Raw genomic sequence first — 13,900 nt, 5'->3', positions numbered from 1 at the left:
AAAGTGAACCTATATTAGGACAAATTCATCACTCAGAACGACTCCCATGTGTGAGGTTGGACCTAATAACATTACCTTTAAAATTAAAATTTAAAAATTATAAGATCCTGGGCCTGGATCTTTGGAGTAAGTTACAGAGGTACAGAAAGACTAGAAACACTTTAAAACTGAGTGAATACTTTTTATCAATTTTGAGATCAATCTGAGCCAACATTATGATGGACAGCCAAGCCTGCTCATGAGACCTGAACCTGTGTTGGTAGGAGTGTAAGAGAAGAAAGAGGCTGTTCTGAGTCCTGACAAAGTCAATGCCATTCTAACTATAGTGGACTCTTATATGTGCTTCAATAAATGATCTGGTTAGAGAGACAAAGACAGATTCACATGTGTCCAAATAAAAGAGAGGAGGAAAATAGCTCACGCCAGTGATAGTAATGATGCTTACTTAATTATGCCCTCTTTGTGTACCTTTTGGAAGTGAGTGTCAGAGGATTATTTTACTGTATTCATATTCTATGATGCATCAAAATGATAAATGTACTAGTTCTGAAATCAGATCATCAGAACTCAGATCTCTCCTCTACAATGTAATGACAAGGTTAATTGAGTTCTTTTCACTTGGTTCTTGCAAATACAAAGACTCAAACTTGCCCAACATAGAATTATTGAAAGATACACATATCTTAACATACATGGTGAAATTTGTAAAATTCAAGGCTGAAGAGACAATGTTCTAATCTCCGAAAAGTAGTGGACAGAGACCTAAACTATCACCTAAGAGGAATCAAACTATGTAAGCATTTCAAACTTAAAAATGCAGACAAGCTTCCAAAGAGTGGGGGAAATCTATCAGTGATGAGAGATGCAGACTATAGGCCATGAGAGGGTATAATTGACAAGTCTTTGTTAAAGAAATGGATTAAGATATGCAAAGAATCAAATGTTATAATTCACATAGCAAGCATATACATGAAAATTACTCAATATATGCTAATAACAATAAAATGTAATTATGTTATACCTCATTAAAAATATTTGTAAGAAATACTGAAAAATACATCATTCTCCAATTAAAATTAGACCATAAGTGACAAGGGTTTCCCTTCATCTTAACCATTTAAATATTAAGAATTATTCATTGTTCACTTTTCTGATTAGACAAGCAAGGGAAAAGATATCTTAATGTCTAGTTTGATGGATAAATAAGAATGTTACTCTGTGTGATCTGATCAATGAAAAATTGTTGTGGTTCTCTCTATATATCACATATTTCCAATAAACAGAAAAGTCAACTAATGAATGATAATTGTAAAAAAATCTGTTTGATTCCTATATTGACTTGGTATGAAAATAAATGTCAGGGTTCTGGTTTCTGATGAGAATGGAGAAGAAAGAAAAAGAAAGCAGATGAGCCACAAGATAAAATCTGTACTTTCATCTCTTAAGATGCTAATGTAGTCAACCAAGGTTGGGACTTCTGTACTTAAGGATAATTTATTTAATAGGTCTGTAATAGTTTCCTACCAAGAGAATCCACATACACATTTTACATAATATGACCCACAAGACATACTTTGATCTTCATTAGCAAGGAGTTCCTTATACACTTCAATGATCTGAATTTTCTATAACTTTTTTTCCCTAGAAAGCATAATGCAATGAGTGTAATTAACTGAACAAGGATATAATTCATAGATGAAATATTAATTCAAATTGTATACTGAGGTAAAACATTATTTCTGCTTTTTTTATTCCAAGGGAAACCTTGTGATTATCCAGTAATCAAACATGGATGGCTATATTATTCATACAGAGGATACTTTCCAGCATATGTAAATCAACAGTTTCTCTATTACTGTGATCGGTATTTTGTGCCTCCTTCAGAACGTTCCTGGGACCACCTGACTTGCACAGCACAAGGATGGTCTCCAGAAGAACCATGCCTCAGTAAGTAAACCTCTTTAAGTTTATATGCATAATCTTTGAAAGAGTGAAGAGACAAAAGTTGACAAGTGAGTACAGTTAAGTATTATGTTACAACAGTAAGGCCAAGGGATGAGTTCTATGAGCAAAAAATCCAATAGAACTTCCCTTTACTAGAGGCTTTTCATGTAAATCCTGTGAGAGATACAGAGACTTTACAAGAATATCTGCATCATTTATACATATTTTAGTCATAAAACTAAAGGCAAATAATACGGAATGTTATCGCTTTCATTTCCCACAAATGTGGTAGTAGCTTCCATTTTTATTGTTACATGTTTTATTTGAACACTAATGCATTCTTATGTAAATTCTATAATCTTTAATGTACTATTTTCCCAAATTTATGTTGTTCTTCTTTCATATTAATTTTATGATCCTAAGGACAATGTATTTTCAATTATTTGGAAAATGGATATAACCCACATCGTGAAGAAAAATATTTACAGGGTAAAACTGTAAAAGTTCGCTGCTATGAAGGCTACAGTCTTCAAAATGATCAGAACACAATGACCTGCACAGAGAGTGGCTGGTCTCCTCCTCCCAGATGCATCCGTGTCAGTGAGTAAACTTGGCTGAGATCCCAGTGTGTTCATAATTTTCTAAGACTCAGCTGTATTATCCACTCAAAAAGTTTATATGAAATTCTTGTTTTGCCAACGGACCTATTTTATTGTTTACAAGTGTCTATGAGTGTACCTATAGACGTCTTGATAAGTATGTAACAAAATCTGCTGCTGCTAAGTCGCTTCAGTTGTGTCTGACTCTGTGCGACCCCAGAGACGGAAGCCCACCAGGCTCCCCCCATCCCTGGGATTCTCCAGGCAAGAACACTGGAGTGGATTGCCATTTCCTTCTCCAATGCATGAAAATGAAAAGTGAAAGTGAAGTTGCTCAGTCATGTCCGACTCTTCGTGACCCCATGGACTGCAGCCTACCAGGCTCCTCCACCCATGGGATTTTCCAGGCAAGAGTACTGGAGTGGGGTGCCATTGCCGTCTCCATATAACAAAATACATGTACCTATTGATAGACATTAGTCAAGAAAATAGGAAAAGATCCACAAAGAAGAAACCTGTAATAACAGAGTGAGGTCAGAAAGATGTCAGGAGTCTCACTGTCTCTCCTGATATAAATACAGACTTTGACCATCATTTGTGGATAAGAGGATCTTTGTGGGTGTCCAGGAGTCTAGCAGAGACACGACAGCATGCTGCTAGAGCACAAAGATTGAAGACTGGATTTCTCACTGAAGGTTAGAGCAGTAGCCTTGTTTTGCCCCTGAGGTGGCACTGCTTAGTGCCAAGACAGACCCCTCAGCACAGGATTTTACCTGTGGGGAAAATAAAAGCGTGTGAGCAAGTGCTGTGTCCTCATCTTCCAGCCCTCTTCTCTCTCCCCTTATCCAGGCCACTGGGGTCACCTACATGGCTGGGATGGGGAGAGGCCAGGAGCACAGCATCCAGGGCTAGAATTCTTCAAGGAACATGGGTTCTACTGACCACATGGAGACCCCACCAGGGAGCCCCAAACCATTGCAGACACGGTGCTTGTGGTTCTGCTCACCCCTGGGCCCCTCATCTCATCTACATCCCCTCCCCAGGGCCAGCTCCCTGTGTAAGTCCCCATGGTGGCACCTAGACCTTTGCAGATGGCCTGTGGGACATCCAGAAGCCAACCAGTCCCCGTGGGTCTGTGAGAAAGCACATGAATGTGAGCATTTGGCATTGCCCCAGGGAAGCAGCCAGGAAACTGTCAGCACAGAGACTGTGCTGCGTGGATAGAAGCATATGAGCTTCAGAATTCTTTCCTAGGAGGAGTTGAGTACATGGGACAGGTGTGTCCTTAAAAAAGGTCTGAAAAGTCTCAAAATCCCTAGCAATGTGACAGTGTACTTCCCTCCCCAGGTCAGTCTGTAAAGACTGGAGGGAGTGACTGCTTCTTTAAATGCAAACACAGCAACTTGAGACTTCAATGGACATAGACATCAAAGGACTAAAATGTTAACAGAGAAATACAATAGTTTTTCAGTTACTGACCCCAAATAATAGATATGGACGATTTGTCTGAGAAGTAATTCAAATAATTGCTTAAGAATTTCATTGAGGTAGAAGAGAACAGTGGAGAAGGAAATGGCAACCCACTCCACTGTTCTTGCCTGGGAAATCCCATGGACAGAGGAGCCTGGAGGGCTATAGTCCATTGAGTCTCAAAGAGTCAGACACAACTGTAGTGACTTAGCATGCAAACATGCAATCCTTTATATTTAGAGTAATTATTGATAGATAAGGATGTATTAATATTATCTTTTTTATTTTACAGGATGTTTTATAGTTTCCTAATTCTTTCCTTCCTCTGATGGCTTGCCTCTTTGAATTCATGATTTTTGTAGTAGTAGGAGGCATTTAATAAACTTTTCTTTACCATTTGTGAATCTAGTATGGATTCTTGCTTCGTTTACCTTGAGATTTACGTAAAATTCCTTACAGAGAGAGCACTGTATTTTATGCTGATAATATATGAACATCATCCACATATTAAATCTCCTTCCTTTTACCCTTCTCCATTTTATCTTTTTGATATCATGATTTACCTCTTTTTATAATGTGTACTTAATTAAAAAATAATTGTAGCTATAGTAATTTTTATATTCCTGTACTTTAACTCTTAAATAGCTGTGTTTAACATTCCATCTCAAGGTACTGCAGTGTTCTGAATGTGAGTGTGCACTTAAATTTACCAGTGTACTAGGTATTTTCATGCAATGAATTAGCATTCTTTTATTTCAGCTTCAATAATTCCTTTTAGTGTTTCAGTAAGGAAGGTCTGTGTGCCTGCTCAGTTACCTCAGCTGTGTCTGACTCTTTGCGACCCTGTGGGCAGCAGCCCGCCAGGCTCGTCCCTCCATGGGGTTCTCCAGGCAAGAATACTGGAGTGGGTTGCCATGCCCTCCTCAAGGAAGGTCTAGTTGTGTTCTCTTTCCTTAGTATTTGTTGGTCTGGTGAAATCCTTATATTCTTTTCTTTTCTGAATGATATTTTCAAGTATTCTTCTTTGGTAGTTTTTTCTTTCAACACTTGGAATATATCATCCTGCTTTCTCCTGGCCTAGTAGGTTTCTGCTGAGAGATTTGCTAAGATCCAAATGAAGGCTTCTTAGTAAATTTCAAGGTTTTTGTTTTGTTAGCTTGTTTGTTTTTTCTTCATGCTGCTTGAAGCCTTCTCTAGTTTTCTTTGATTTTTGCAACTTTATTATAAATGTGTGTTGTAGAGGATTTTTTAAGTTGATTTGGTTTGGTCACCTGTAAGCTTCCTGAACTTAGATATTCAAATAGCATCCTTGATTTGGGAAGTTCTCAGACATTACTCCTTAAATATGTTTTCTGCCTCCTCTCCTTTTCTCCTCCTGGAACTTCAGTAATTTGCAGATCGGTTCTGTTTTCAATGTAGCATAGATCATGTAGCCTTTCTTTGTTCTTTTTCATTCCTTTTTTTTTTTAAATTTAATTTTGTTTTTAATCTCCCTAGACAGGGTAACTTTGATATATCATCTATCTCACAGATTCTTCTACTTTTTTGACTCTGTGGTTGATGCTGTTTAATGAATTTTTTCATTTCATCCTTGGAACCTTCAGCACCAGAGTTTCTGTTTTTTTATGATTTGTATATTTTTATTAAACTGCTTGTTTTGTCCATTGTTTATTGTTTTCCTGCTTTTGTTCAAGTATCTTACTGTATTTTCTATAGCACACTGAGTTATTTAAAATGGCGATTTTGAATTCTTCACTGAATAAATCACACATTGCCAATTGGATGTGAATACTGAAGATTTTTATACTTTGTTTTATACATGTTGTTCATGTTCCTTAAAGTTTTGTGGTGCTGTTTTTCCAATTAAAGTTCCAGTCTCCTTTGGGTGAGAGACAACTTCCTTCAACCCTGCTAGAGACTCCACAGCTATTTCGGATCTTCTGTAGTTGACCTGCTGACACTTCTCATCCCTATTTTGTCAGAATTCCTGTGCTTGTATGTCTTGTCTAGATACATTAGGGCACAAGAAATGGTACTGACAGCCTGTCCTTTGTTTCCCCCAAAGTAGCACTACATCTTTTTTAAATTTTTTTTTTTTACTTAAAAAAATTTTATTTTAAAGGAGGCTAATTACCTTACAATATTGTAGTGGTTTTTGCCATACAGTGACATGAATCAGCCATGGGCGTACATGTGTTCCCCATCCTGAACCCCCCCTACCACCTCTCTCCCAATCCCATCCCTCAGGGTTATTGCAGTGCACCATCCCTGAGCACCCTGTCTCATGCATCAAACCTGGACTGGCAATCCGCTTCACATATGACAATATATATGTTTCAGTGCTACTAATTTTGTGTTCTTGTTCTGGGCCACAGGTTTAAGCCAAATTTATGTGCGAGCTCACTGGTGGTCTGCCAAAGGTTGCTCTTCCCTCTGGGTTAGTTGTAACCACAGGGATCTGGCCACAGGGTGGAAGGGTGTGTGAATGAAGCAGACAGAGGTCCACTTGTCAATACCTGGAGTTTCACAGAAGGACTTAGCTCCATGCATGAATTTTAAAGATAGGTTTTCCAGGACTGCTAGAGTGCAGCTGAGAGGGAATTGAGATAGTTCATGAGCCACTGTAGGCATCACAGTCAAGACAGAGATCTGTCTGCCTTTTACCTCATGCATGCATGAGCGAGCCTCCTCCTGGGTCCATTGGCATATTGAATTTCAGGGGTGGGTGGTTTTTTATTTTGTATTTATTTATTTTTAATGGAAGTATACTTACTTTACAGTATTATGTTGGGTTCTACCAAACATCAATAAGAATCAGCCATAGATTTACCCATGTCCCCTCCCACATGAACATCCCTCCCATTTCCCTGCCCATCCCACCCTTCTAGGTTGTTACTGAGCTCTGGATTGAATTCCTTGAGTCATACAGCAAATTCCCATTGGCTATTTTACATATGGTAGTTCAAGTTTGCATGCTAACCCTCTCCGTACATGCCACCCTCTACTTCCTCCCTGCCAGCCGTGTCCATCAGTCTGTTCTCAGTGTCTGTGTCTCTATTGCTGCTGTGCAATAGGCTTGTCAGTACACTATCTCTAGATTCCATGTATAATCTTTCTGACTTACTTCACTCTGTATTCTAGGCTGTATGTTCATCCACCTCTTTAGGACTGACTCAAGTGCATTCCTTTTTATGACTGAGTAATATTCCACTGTATGTATGTAGCACAGCTTCTTTATCTATTAATCTGTGGACATCTATGTTGCTTCCATGTCCTAGCTGTTGTAGATGGAGCTTCAGTGAACATTGGGGTACATGTGTCCTTTTCAATTTTGGTTCCCTCAGGGTATATACCTAGGAGTGGGGTTGGTGGGTCATATAGTGGTTTTACTCCTGGCTTTGTAAGTACTCTCCATACTGTTCTTTATAGTGCCTATATCAATTTACATTCCCACTAACAGTGCAAGAGGGTTCCCTTTTCTTCACACCTTCTCCAGCATTTATTGTTTGTAGACTTTTTAATGATGGTCATCCTGACTGGTGTGAAGTGATGTCTCATTGTAGTTTTGACTTGTGTTTCTCTAATAGTGATATTGAGAATATATTCATGCGTTTATTAGCCATTTTAGGTCTTTAGACAAATGTCTGTTTAGGTCTTTTCCCCACTTTTTGATTGGGTTTTTTGTTTTTCTGGTATTGATTTGTATGAGCTGCTTGTATGTTTTGGAAATTAATCCTTTGTCAGTTGTTTCATTTGGTATTTTTCTTTTCCCATTCTGAGCATTGTCTTTTCACCTTATTCATAGTTTCCTTTGCTGTGGAGAAGCTTTTAAGTTTAATTACGTCCCACTTGATTATCTTTGTTTTTATTCCACTACTCTAGGAGGTGGGTCATAGAGGATCTTGCTGTGATTTATGACAAAGGGTGCTCTGCCTGTGTTTTCCATCCATTTTGAGTTTATCTTTGTGTGTGGTGTTAGAAAGTAGTCTAATTTCATTCTCTTCCATGTAGCTGTCAAAGTTTTCCCAGCAGCACTTATGAAAGACCCTCTATTTGTCCCATGGCATATTCTTGCCTCTTTTGTCAAGCATAAGTTATTCATAGGTGTATGGGTTAATCTCTGGGCTTTCTATCTTGTTCCATTGGTCTATATTTCTGTTTTTCTGCCAGTACCATACTGTCTGGATAACTATAGCTTTGTAGTCAGTCTGAAGTCAGGAAGGCTGATTCCTCTAGCTCTATTTTTCTTTGTCAAGATTGCTTTGGCTATTCAGGTCTTTTGTGTTTCCATATGAATTTTGACTTTTTGTTCTAGTTCTGTGAAAAATAGCATTGGTATTTTGATACAGATTGCATTGAATCTTCCGATTATATTTGGTAGTATAGTCATTTTCATAATGTTGATTCTTCTAACCCAGGAACATGGAATATCTCTCCATCTCTTTATGTTGTCTTTGATTTCTTTCCTCAGTGTCTTGTACTTTTCTGTATACAGCTCTTATGTCTCCTTAGGTTTTTTCCCTAGGCATTTTATTCTTTTTATTTATTTATTTATTTATTTTAGTTTTTTATTTTTTAAATTTTAAAATCTTTAATTCTTACATTCATTCCCAAACATGAACCCCCCTCCCACCTCCCTCCCTATAACATCTCTCTGGGTCATCCCCATGCACCAGCCCCAAGCATGCTGCACCCTGCATCAGACATAGACTGGCGATTCAATTCTTACATGATAGTATACTTGTTAGAATGTCATTCTCCCAAATCATCCCACCCTCTCCCTCTCCCTCTGAGTCCAAAAGTCCGTTATACACATCTGTGTCTCTTTCCCTGTCTTGCATACAGGGTCGTCATTGCCATCTTTCTAAATTCCATATATATGTGTTAGTATACTGTATTGGTGTTTTTCTTTCTGGCTTACTTCACTCTGCATAATCGGCTCCAGTTTCATCCATCTCATCAGAACTGATTCAAATGAATTCTTTTTTACGGCTGAGTAATACTCCATTGTGTATATGTACCACAGCTTTCTTGTCCATTCATCTGCTGATGGACATCTAGGTTGTTTCCATGTCCTGGCTATTATAAACAGTGCTGCGATGAACATTGGGGTACATGTGTCTCTTTCAATTCTGGTTTCCTCGGTGTGTATGCCCAGCAGTGGGATTGCTGGGTCATAAGGTAGTTCTATTTGCAATTTTTTAAGGAATCTCCACACTGTTCTCCATAGTGGCTATACTAGTTTGCATTCCCACCAACAGTGTAGGAGGGTTCCCTTTTCTCCACACCCTCTCCAGCATTTATAGCTTGCAGATTTTTGGATCGCAGCCATTCTGACTGGTGTGAAGTGGTACCTCATTGTGGTTTTGATTTGCATTTCTCTACTAATGAGTGATGTTGAGCATCTTTTCATGTGTTTGTTAGCCATTGTCTTCTTTGGAGAAATGTCTATTTAGTTCTTCGGCCCATTTTTTTGATTGGGTCGTTTATTTTTCTGGAATCGAGCTACATAAGTTGCTTGTATATTTTTGAGATTAGTTGTTTGTCAGTTGCTTCATTTGCTATTATTTTCTCCCATTCAGAAGGCTGTCTTTTCACCTTGCTTATATTTTCCTTTGTTGTGCAGAAGCTCTTAATTTTAATTAGATCCCATTTGTTTATTTTTGCTTTTATTTCCAGAATTCTGGGAGGTGGATCATAGAGGATCCTGCTGTGATTTATGTCTGAGAGTGTTTTGCCTATGTTCTCCTCTAGGAGTTTTATAGTTTCTGATCTTACATTTAGATCTTTAATCCATTTTGAGTTTATTTTTATGTGCGGTGTTAGGAAGTGATCTAGTTTCATTCTTTTACAAGTGGTTGACCAGTTTTCCCAGCACCACTTTTTAAAGAGATTGTCTTTACTCCATTGTATATTCTTGCCTCCTTTGTCAAAGATAAGGTGTCCATATGTGTGTGGATTTATCTCTGGGCTTCCTATTTTGTTCCACTGATCTATATGTCTGTCTGTGTGCCAGTACCATACTGTCTTGATGACTGTGGCTTTGTAGTAGAGCCTGAAAGGCAAGTTGATTCCTCCAGTTCCATTCTTCTTTCTCAAGATTGCTTTGGCTATTCGACATTTTATTCTTTTTGTTGCAATGGTAAATGGTATTGATACCTTAATTTCTCTTGCTGATGTTTCATTGTTAGTACAGAGGAATGCAAGTGATTTCTGTGTATTCATTTTCTATGCTGTCAGTTTGCTAAATTCGCTGATTACCTCTAGTAATTTTCTGAACATGTCTTTAGGATTTTCTATGTATAGTATCGTCTGTCTGCAAACAATGAGAGTTTTGCTTCTTCTTTTCCAATCTGGATTCCTTTTATTTCTTTTGCTTCTGTGATTGCTGTTGCGAGGGCTTCCAAACAATGTTGTCTAATAGTGGTGAGAGTGGGCACCCTTGTCTTTTCCTGATCTCAGAGGGAATGCTTTCAGTTTTTCACCTTTGAGAATAATGTTTGCTCTGGGTTTTTCATATATGGCCTGTATTATGTTGAGGTAGGTTCCTTCTTTGCTCATTTTTTGAAGAGTATTTATCATAAATGGGTACTGAAATTTTTCAAAAGCTTTTTCTGCCTCTATTGAGATGGCCATATGGTTTTATCTTGCAGTTTGTTAATATGGTATATCACATTGATGGATATACACAAGTATAATGCTTGCATCCTTGGGATTAACCCAACTTGATCATAGTGTGCTATCTTTTTAATGTATTTTTGAATTCTGTTTGCTAGAGTTTTGTTGAGGATTTTTCCATCTATTTTCATCAATGATATTGGCCTGTAATTTTCTTTTTTATTTTGTCTTTGTCTGGTTTTGGTACTAGGGTGATGATGGCCTTGTAGAATGAGTTTGGAAGCGTTCCTTCCTCTGCAGTTTTTTAAAAGAGTTTGATAAGAATAGGCATTAGCTCTTCTCTAAATGTTTGAGAGAATTCACCTGTGAAACTATCTGGCCCTGTGCTTCAATTTTCTGGGAGTTTTTAAAATCACATTTTCAATTTCAGTGCATGTAATTGGCTTGTTCATAATTTCTATTTCTTCCTGGTTCAGTCTTGGTAGATTGAATAGATGTTGTCCGTTTTATTGGCATATAGTTGCTTATAGTAACCCCTTATGATCCTTTGTATTTCTGTGTTGTCTGTTACCCTCTCCTTTCTCATTCCTAATTTTGTGGATTTGATTTTTCTCCCTTTTTTTCTTGATGGATTTGACTGAATGACAATTTTGTTTATCTTCTCAAAGAAGCACCTTTTAGTTTTATTAATCTTTACTATTGTTCCTTCATTTCTTTTTCATTTATTTCTGATCTGATCTGTAGGATTTCTTTCCTTCTACTAACTTTTTTTTTTATGTCCTTATTTATCCAGTTGTTTTAGGTGTAAAGTTAGGTTGTCTATTTGATGTTTTTCTTCTTCTTTTTTTTAATGCTATAAACTTCCCTCTTAGAACTGTTTTGTTGCACTCCATAGGTTTTTAGTTGTCATGTTTTCATTGTCATTTGTTTCAAGAATTCTTTGATTTCCCTTTTGATTTCTTCACTTACCTGTTCATTATGTAAAAGCATATTGTTTAATCTCCAAGTGTTTGTGTTTTTTACTGTAATTGATATCTAGTCTCATAGTATTGTGGACAGAAATATGGTTCATAGAATTTCAATGTTTAATCATTTATTGAGGTTTGATTTTTGGCCCAAATATAGTCTATCCTCTTTTTCTTGGGTGTTCGTTCTATAAGGTCATGTAGGTCTTCATAAAACCGTTCCACTTCAGCTTCTTCAGCATTCCTGGTTGGGGCATAGACTTGGATTACCGTGATATTGAATGGTTTGCCTTGGAAACGAACAGAGATCATTCTGTCATTTTTGAGATTGCATCCAAGTACTACATTTCAATCTCTTTTGTTAACCATGTTGGCTACTCCATTTCTTCTAAGAGATTCCTGCCCGCAGTAGTAGATATAATGGTCAACTGAGTTAAATTCATGCAATCCAGTCCATTTTAGTTCGCTGATTCCTAGAATGTCAATGTTCACTCTTGCCATCTCCTGTTTGGCCACTTCCAATTTGCCTTGATTCATGGACCTGACATTCCAGGTTCCTATGTAATATTACTCCTCTACAGTGGAGATGATGGAATTCCAGTTGAGCTATTTCAAATGCTGAAAGATGATGCTGTGAAAGTGCTGCACTCAATATGCCAGCAAATTTGGAAAACTCAGCAGTGGCCACAGGACTGGAAAAGGTCAGTTTTCATTCCAATTCCAAAGAAAGGCAATGCCAAAAAACGCTCAAACTACCACACAATTGCACTCATCTCACATGCTAGTAAAGTAATGCTCAAAATTATCCAAGCCAGGCTTCAGCAATATGTGAACCGTGAACTTCCAGATGTTCAAGCTGGTTTTAAAAAGGCAGAGGAACCAGAGATCAAATTGCCAACATCTGCTGGATCATGGAAAAAGCAAGAGAGTTCCAGAAAAACATCTATTTCAGCATTATTGACTATGCCAAAGCCTTTGACTGTGAGGATCACAATAAACTGTGGAAAATTCTGAAAGAGATAGGAATACCAGACTACCTGACCTTCCTCTTGAGAAACCTATATGCAGGTCAGGAAGCGAAAGTTAGAACTGGACATGGAAGAACAGACTGTTTCCAAATAGGAAAAGGAGTACATCAAGGCTGTATATTGTCACCCTGCTTATTTAACTTCTGTGCAGAGTACATCATGAGAAACGCTGGGCTGGAAGAAGCACACGCTGGAATTAAGATTGCCGGGAGAAATATCAATCACCTCAGATATGCAGATGACACCACCCTTATGGCAGAAAGTGAAGAGGAACTAAAAAGGCTCTTGATGAAAGTGAAAGAGGAGAGTGAAAAATTTGTCTTAAAGCTCAACATTCAGAAAACGAAGATCATGGCATCTGGTCCCATCACTTCATGAGAAATAGATGGGGAAACAGTGGAAACAGTGTCAGACTTTACTTTGAGGGGCTCCAAAATCACTGCAGATGGTGACTCCAGCCATGAAATTAAAAGACACTCCTTGGAAGGAAAGTTATGACCAACCTAGGTAGCATATTGAAAACCAGAGACATTACTTTTCCAGCAAAGGTCTGTCAAGTCAAGGCTATGATTTTTCCAGTGGTCATATATGGATGTGAGAGTTGGACTGTGAAGAAACCCAAGCGCTGAAGAATTGATGCTTTTGAACTTTGGTGTTGGAGAAGACTCTTGAGAGTCCCTTGGACTGCAAGGAGATCCAACCAGTCCATTCTGAAGGCGATCAGCCCTGGGATTTCTTTGGAAAGAATGATGCTAAAGCTGAAACTTCAGTACTTTGGCCACCTCATGTGAAGAGTTGACTCATTGGAAAAGACTGTGATGCTGGGAGGGATTGGGGTCAGGAGGAGAAGAGTACGACAGAGGATGAGATGGCTGGATGGCACCACCGACTCGATGGATGTGACTTTGAGTGAACTCTGGTAGATGGTGATGGACAGGGAGGCCTGGCATGGTGCAGTGCATGGGGTTGCAAAAAGTCAGACATGACTGAGTGACTGATCTGATCTGATAGTCTATCCTGGAAAATGTTCCAAGCACACTTGAGAAGAAAGTGTCTTCTTTTGGATTTGTGTGGAAAATGCTGAAGATATCAATTAGGTCCCTTTGGTCTAATGTTTCATTTAAGGTTTGTGTTTCCTTATTAATTTTCCATTTTGATGATCTGCCCATTGGTATAACTGGGGTGTTAACATCCCTTACCATTATTGTGTTGCTGTCAGTTTCCCTTTTTATGTTTGTTAGTATTTGACTCATGTACTGAGGTGCTTCTATGCTGG

General features: G+C 38.2%; 1 protein-coding gene across 2 annotated transcripts in view; it reads left to right on the top strand.

Annotated features, from left to right (window-relative positions):
• Positions 1 to 13,900, top strand: part of LOC138416344 (complement factor H) — a 112,891-nt gene that overhangs the window by 39,137 nt on the left and 59,854 nt on the right. For both annotated transcript variants that reach the window (XR_011247633.1, XM_069545282.1), the window contains exons 8-9: positions 1,759 to 1,947; positions 2,368 to 2,544. Coding sequence is in view for 1 of the 2 variants with exons in the window: in XM_069545282.1 (XP_069401383.1) it covers positions 1,759 to 1,947; positions 2,368 to 2,544 (366 nt within the window). In the remaining variant the exon portion in view is untranslated. The remainder of the gene's footprint in view (positions 1 to 1,758; positions 1,948 to 2,367; positions 2,545 to 13,900) is intronic.

The sequence above is a fragment of the Ovis canadensis genome, chromosome 12 (assembly GCF_042477335.2).
Source record: "Ovis canadensis isolate MfBH-ARS-UI-01 breed Bighorn chromosome 12, ARS-UI_OviCan_v2, whole genome shotgun sequence".
In the NCBI taxonomy this organism is placed as follows: domain Eukaryota; kingdom Metazoa; phylum Chordata; class Mammalia; order Artiodactyla; family Bovidae; genus Ovis; species Ovis canadensis.
This window is presented reverse-complemented; position numbering and strand designations above follow the sequence as displayed.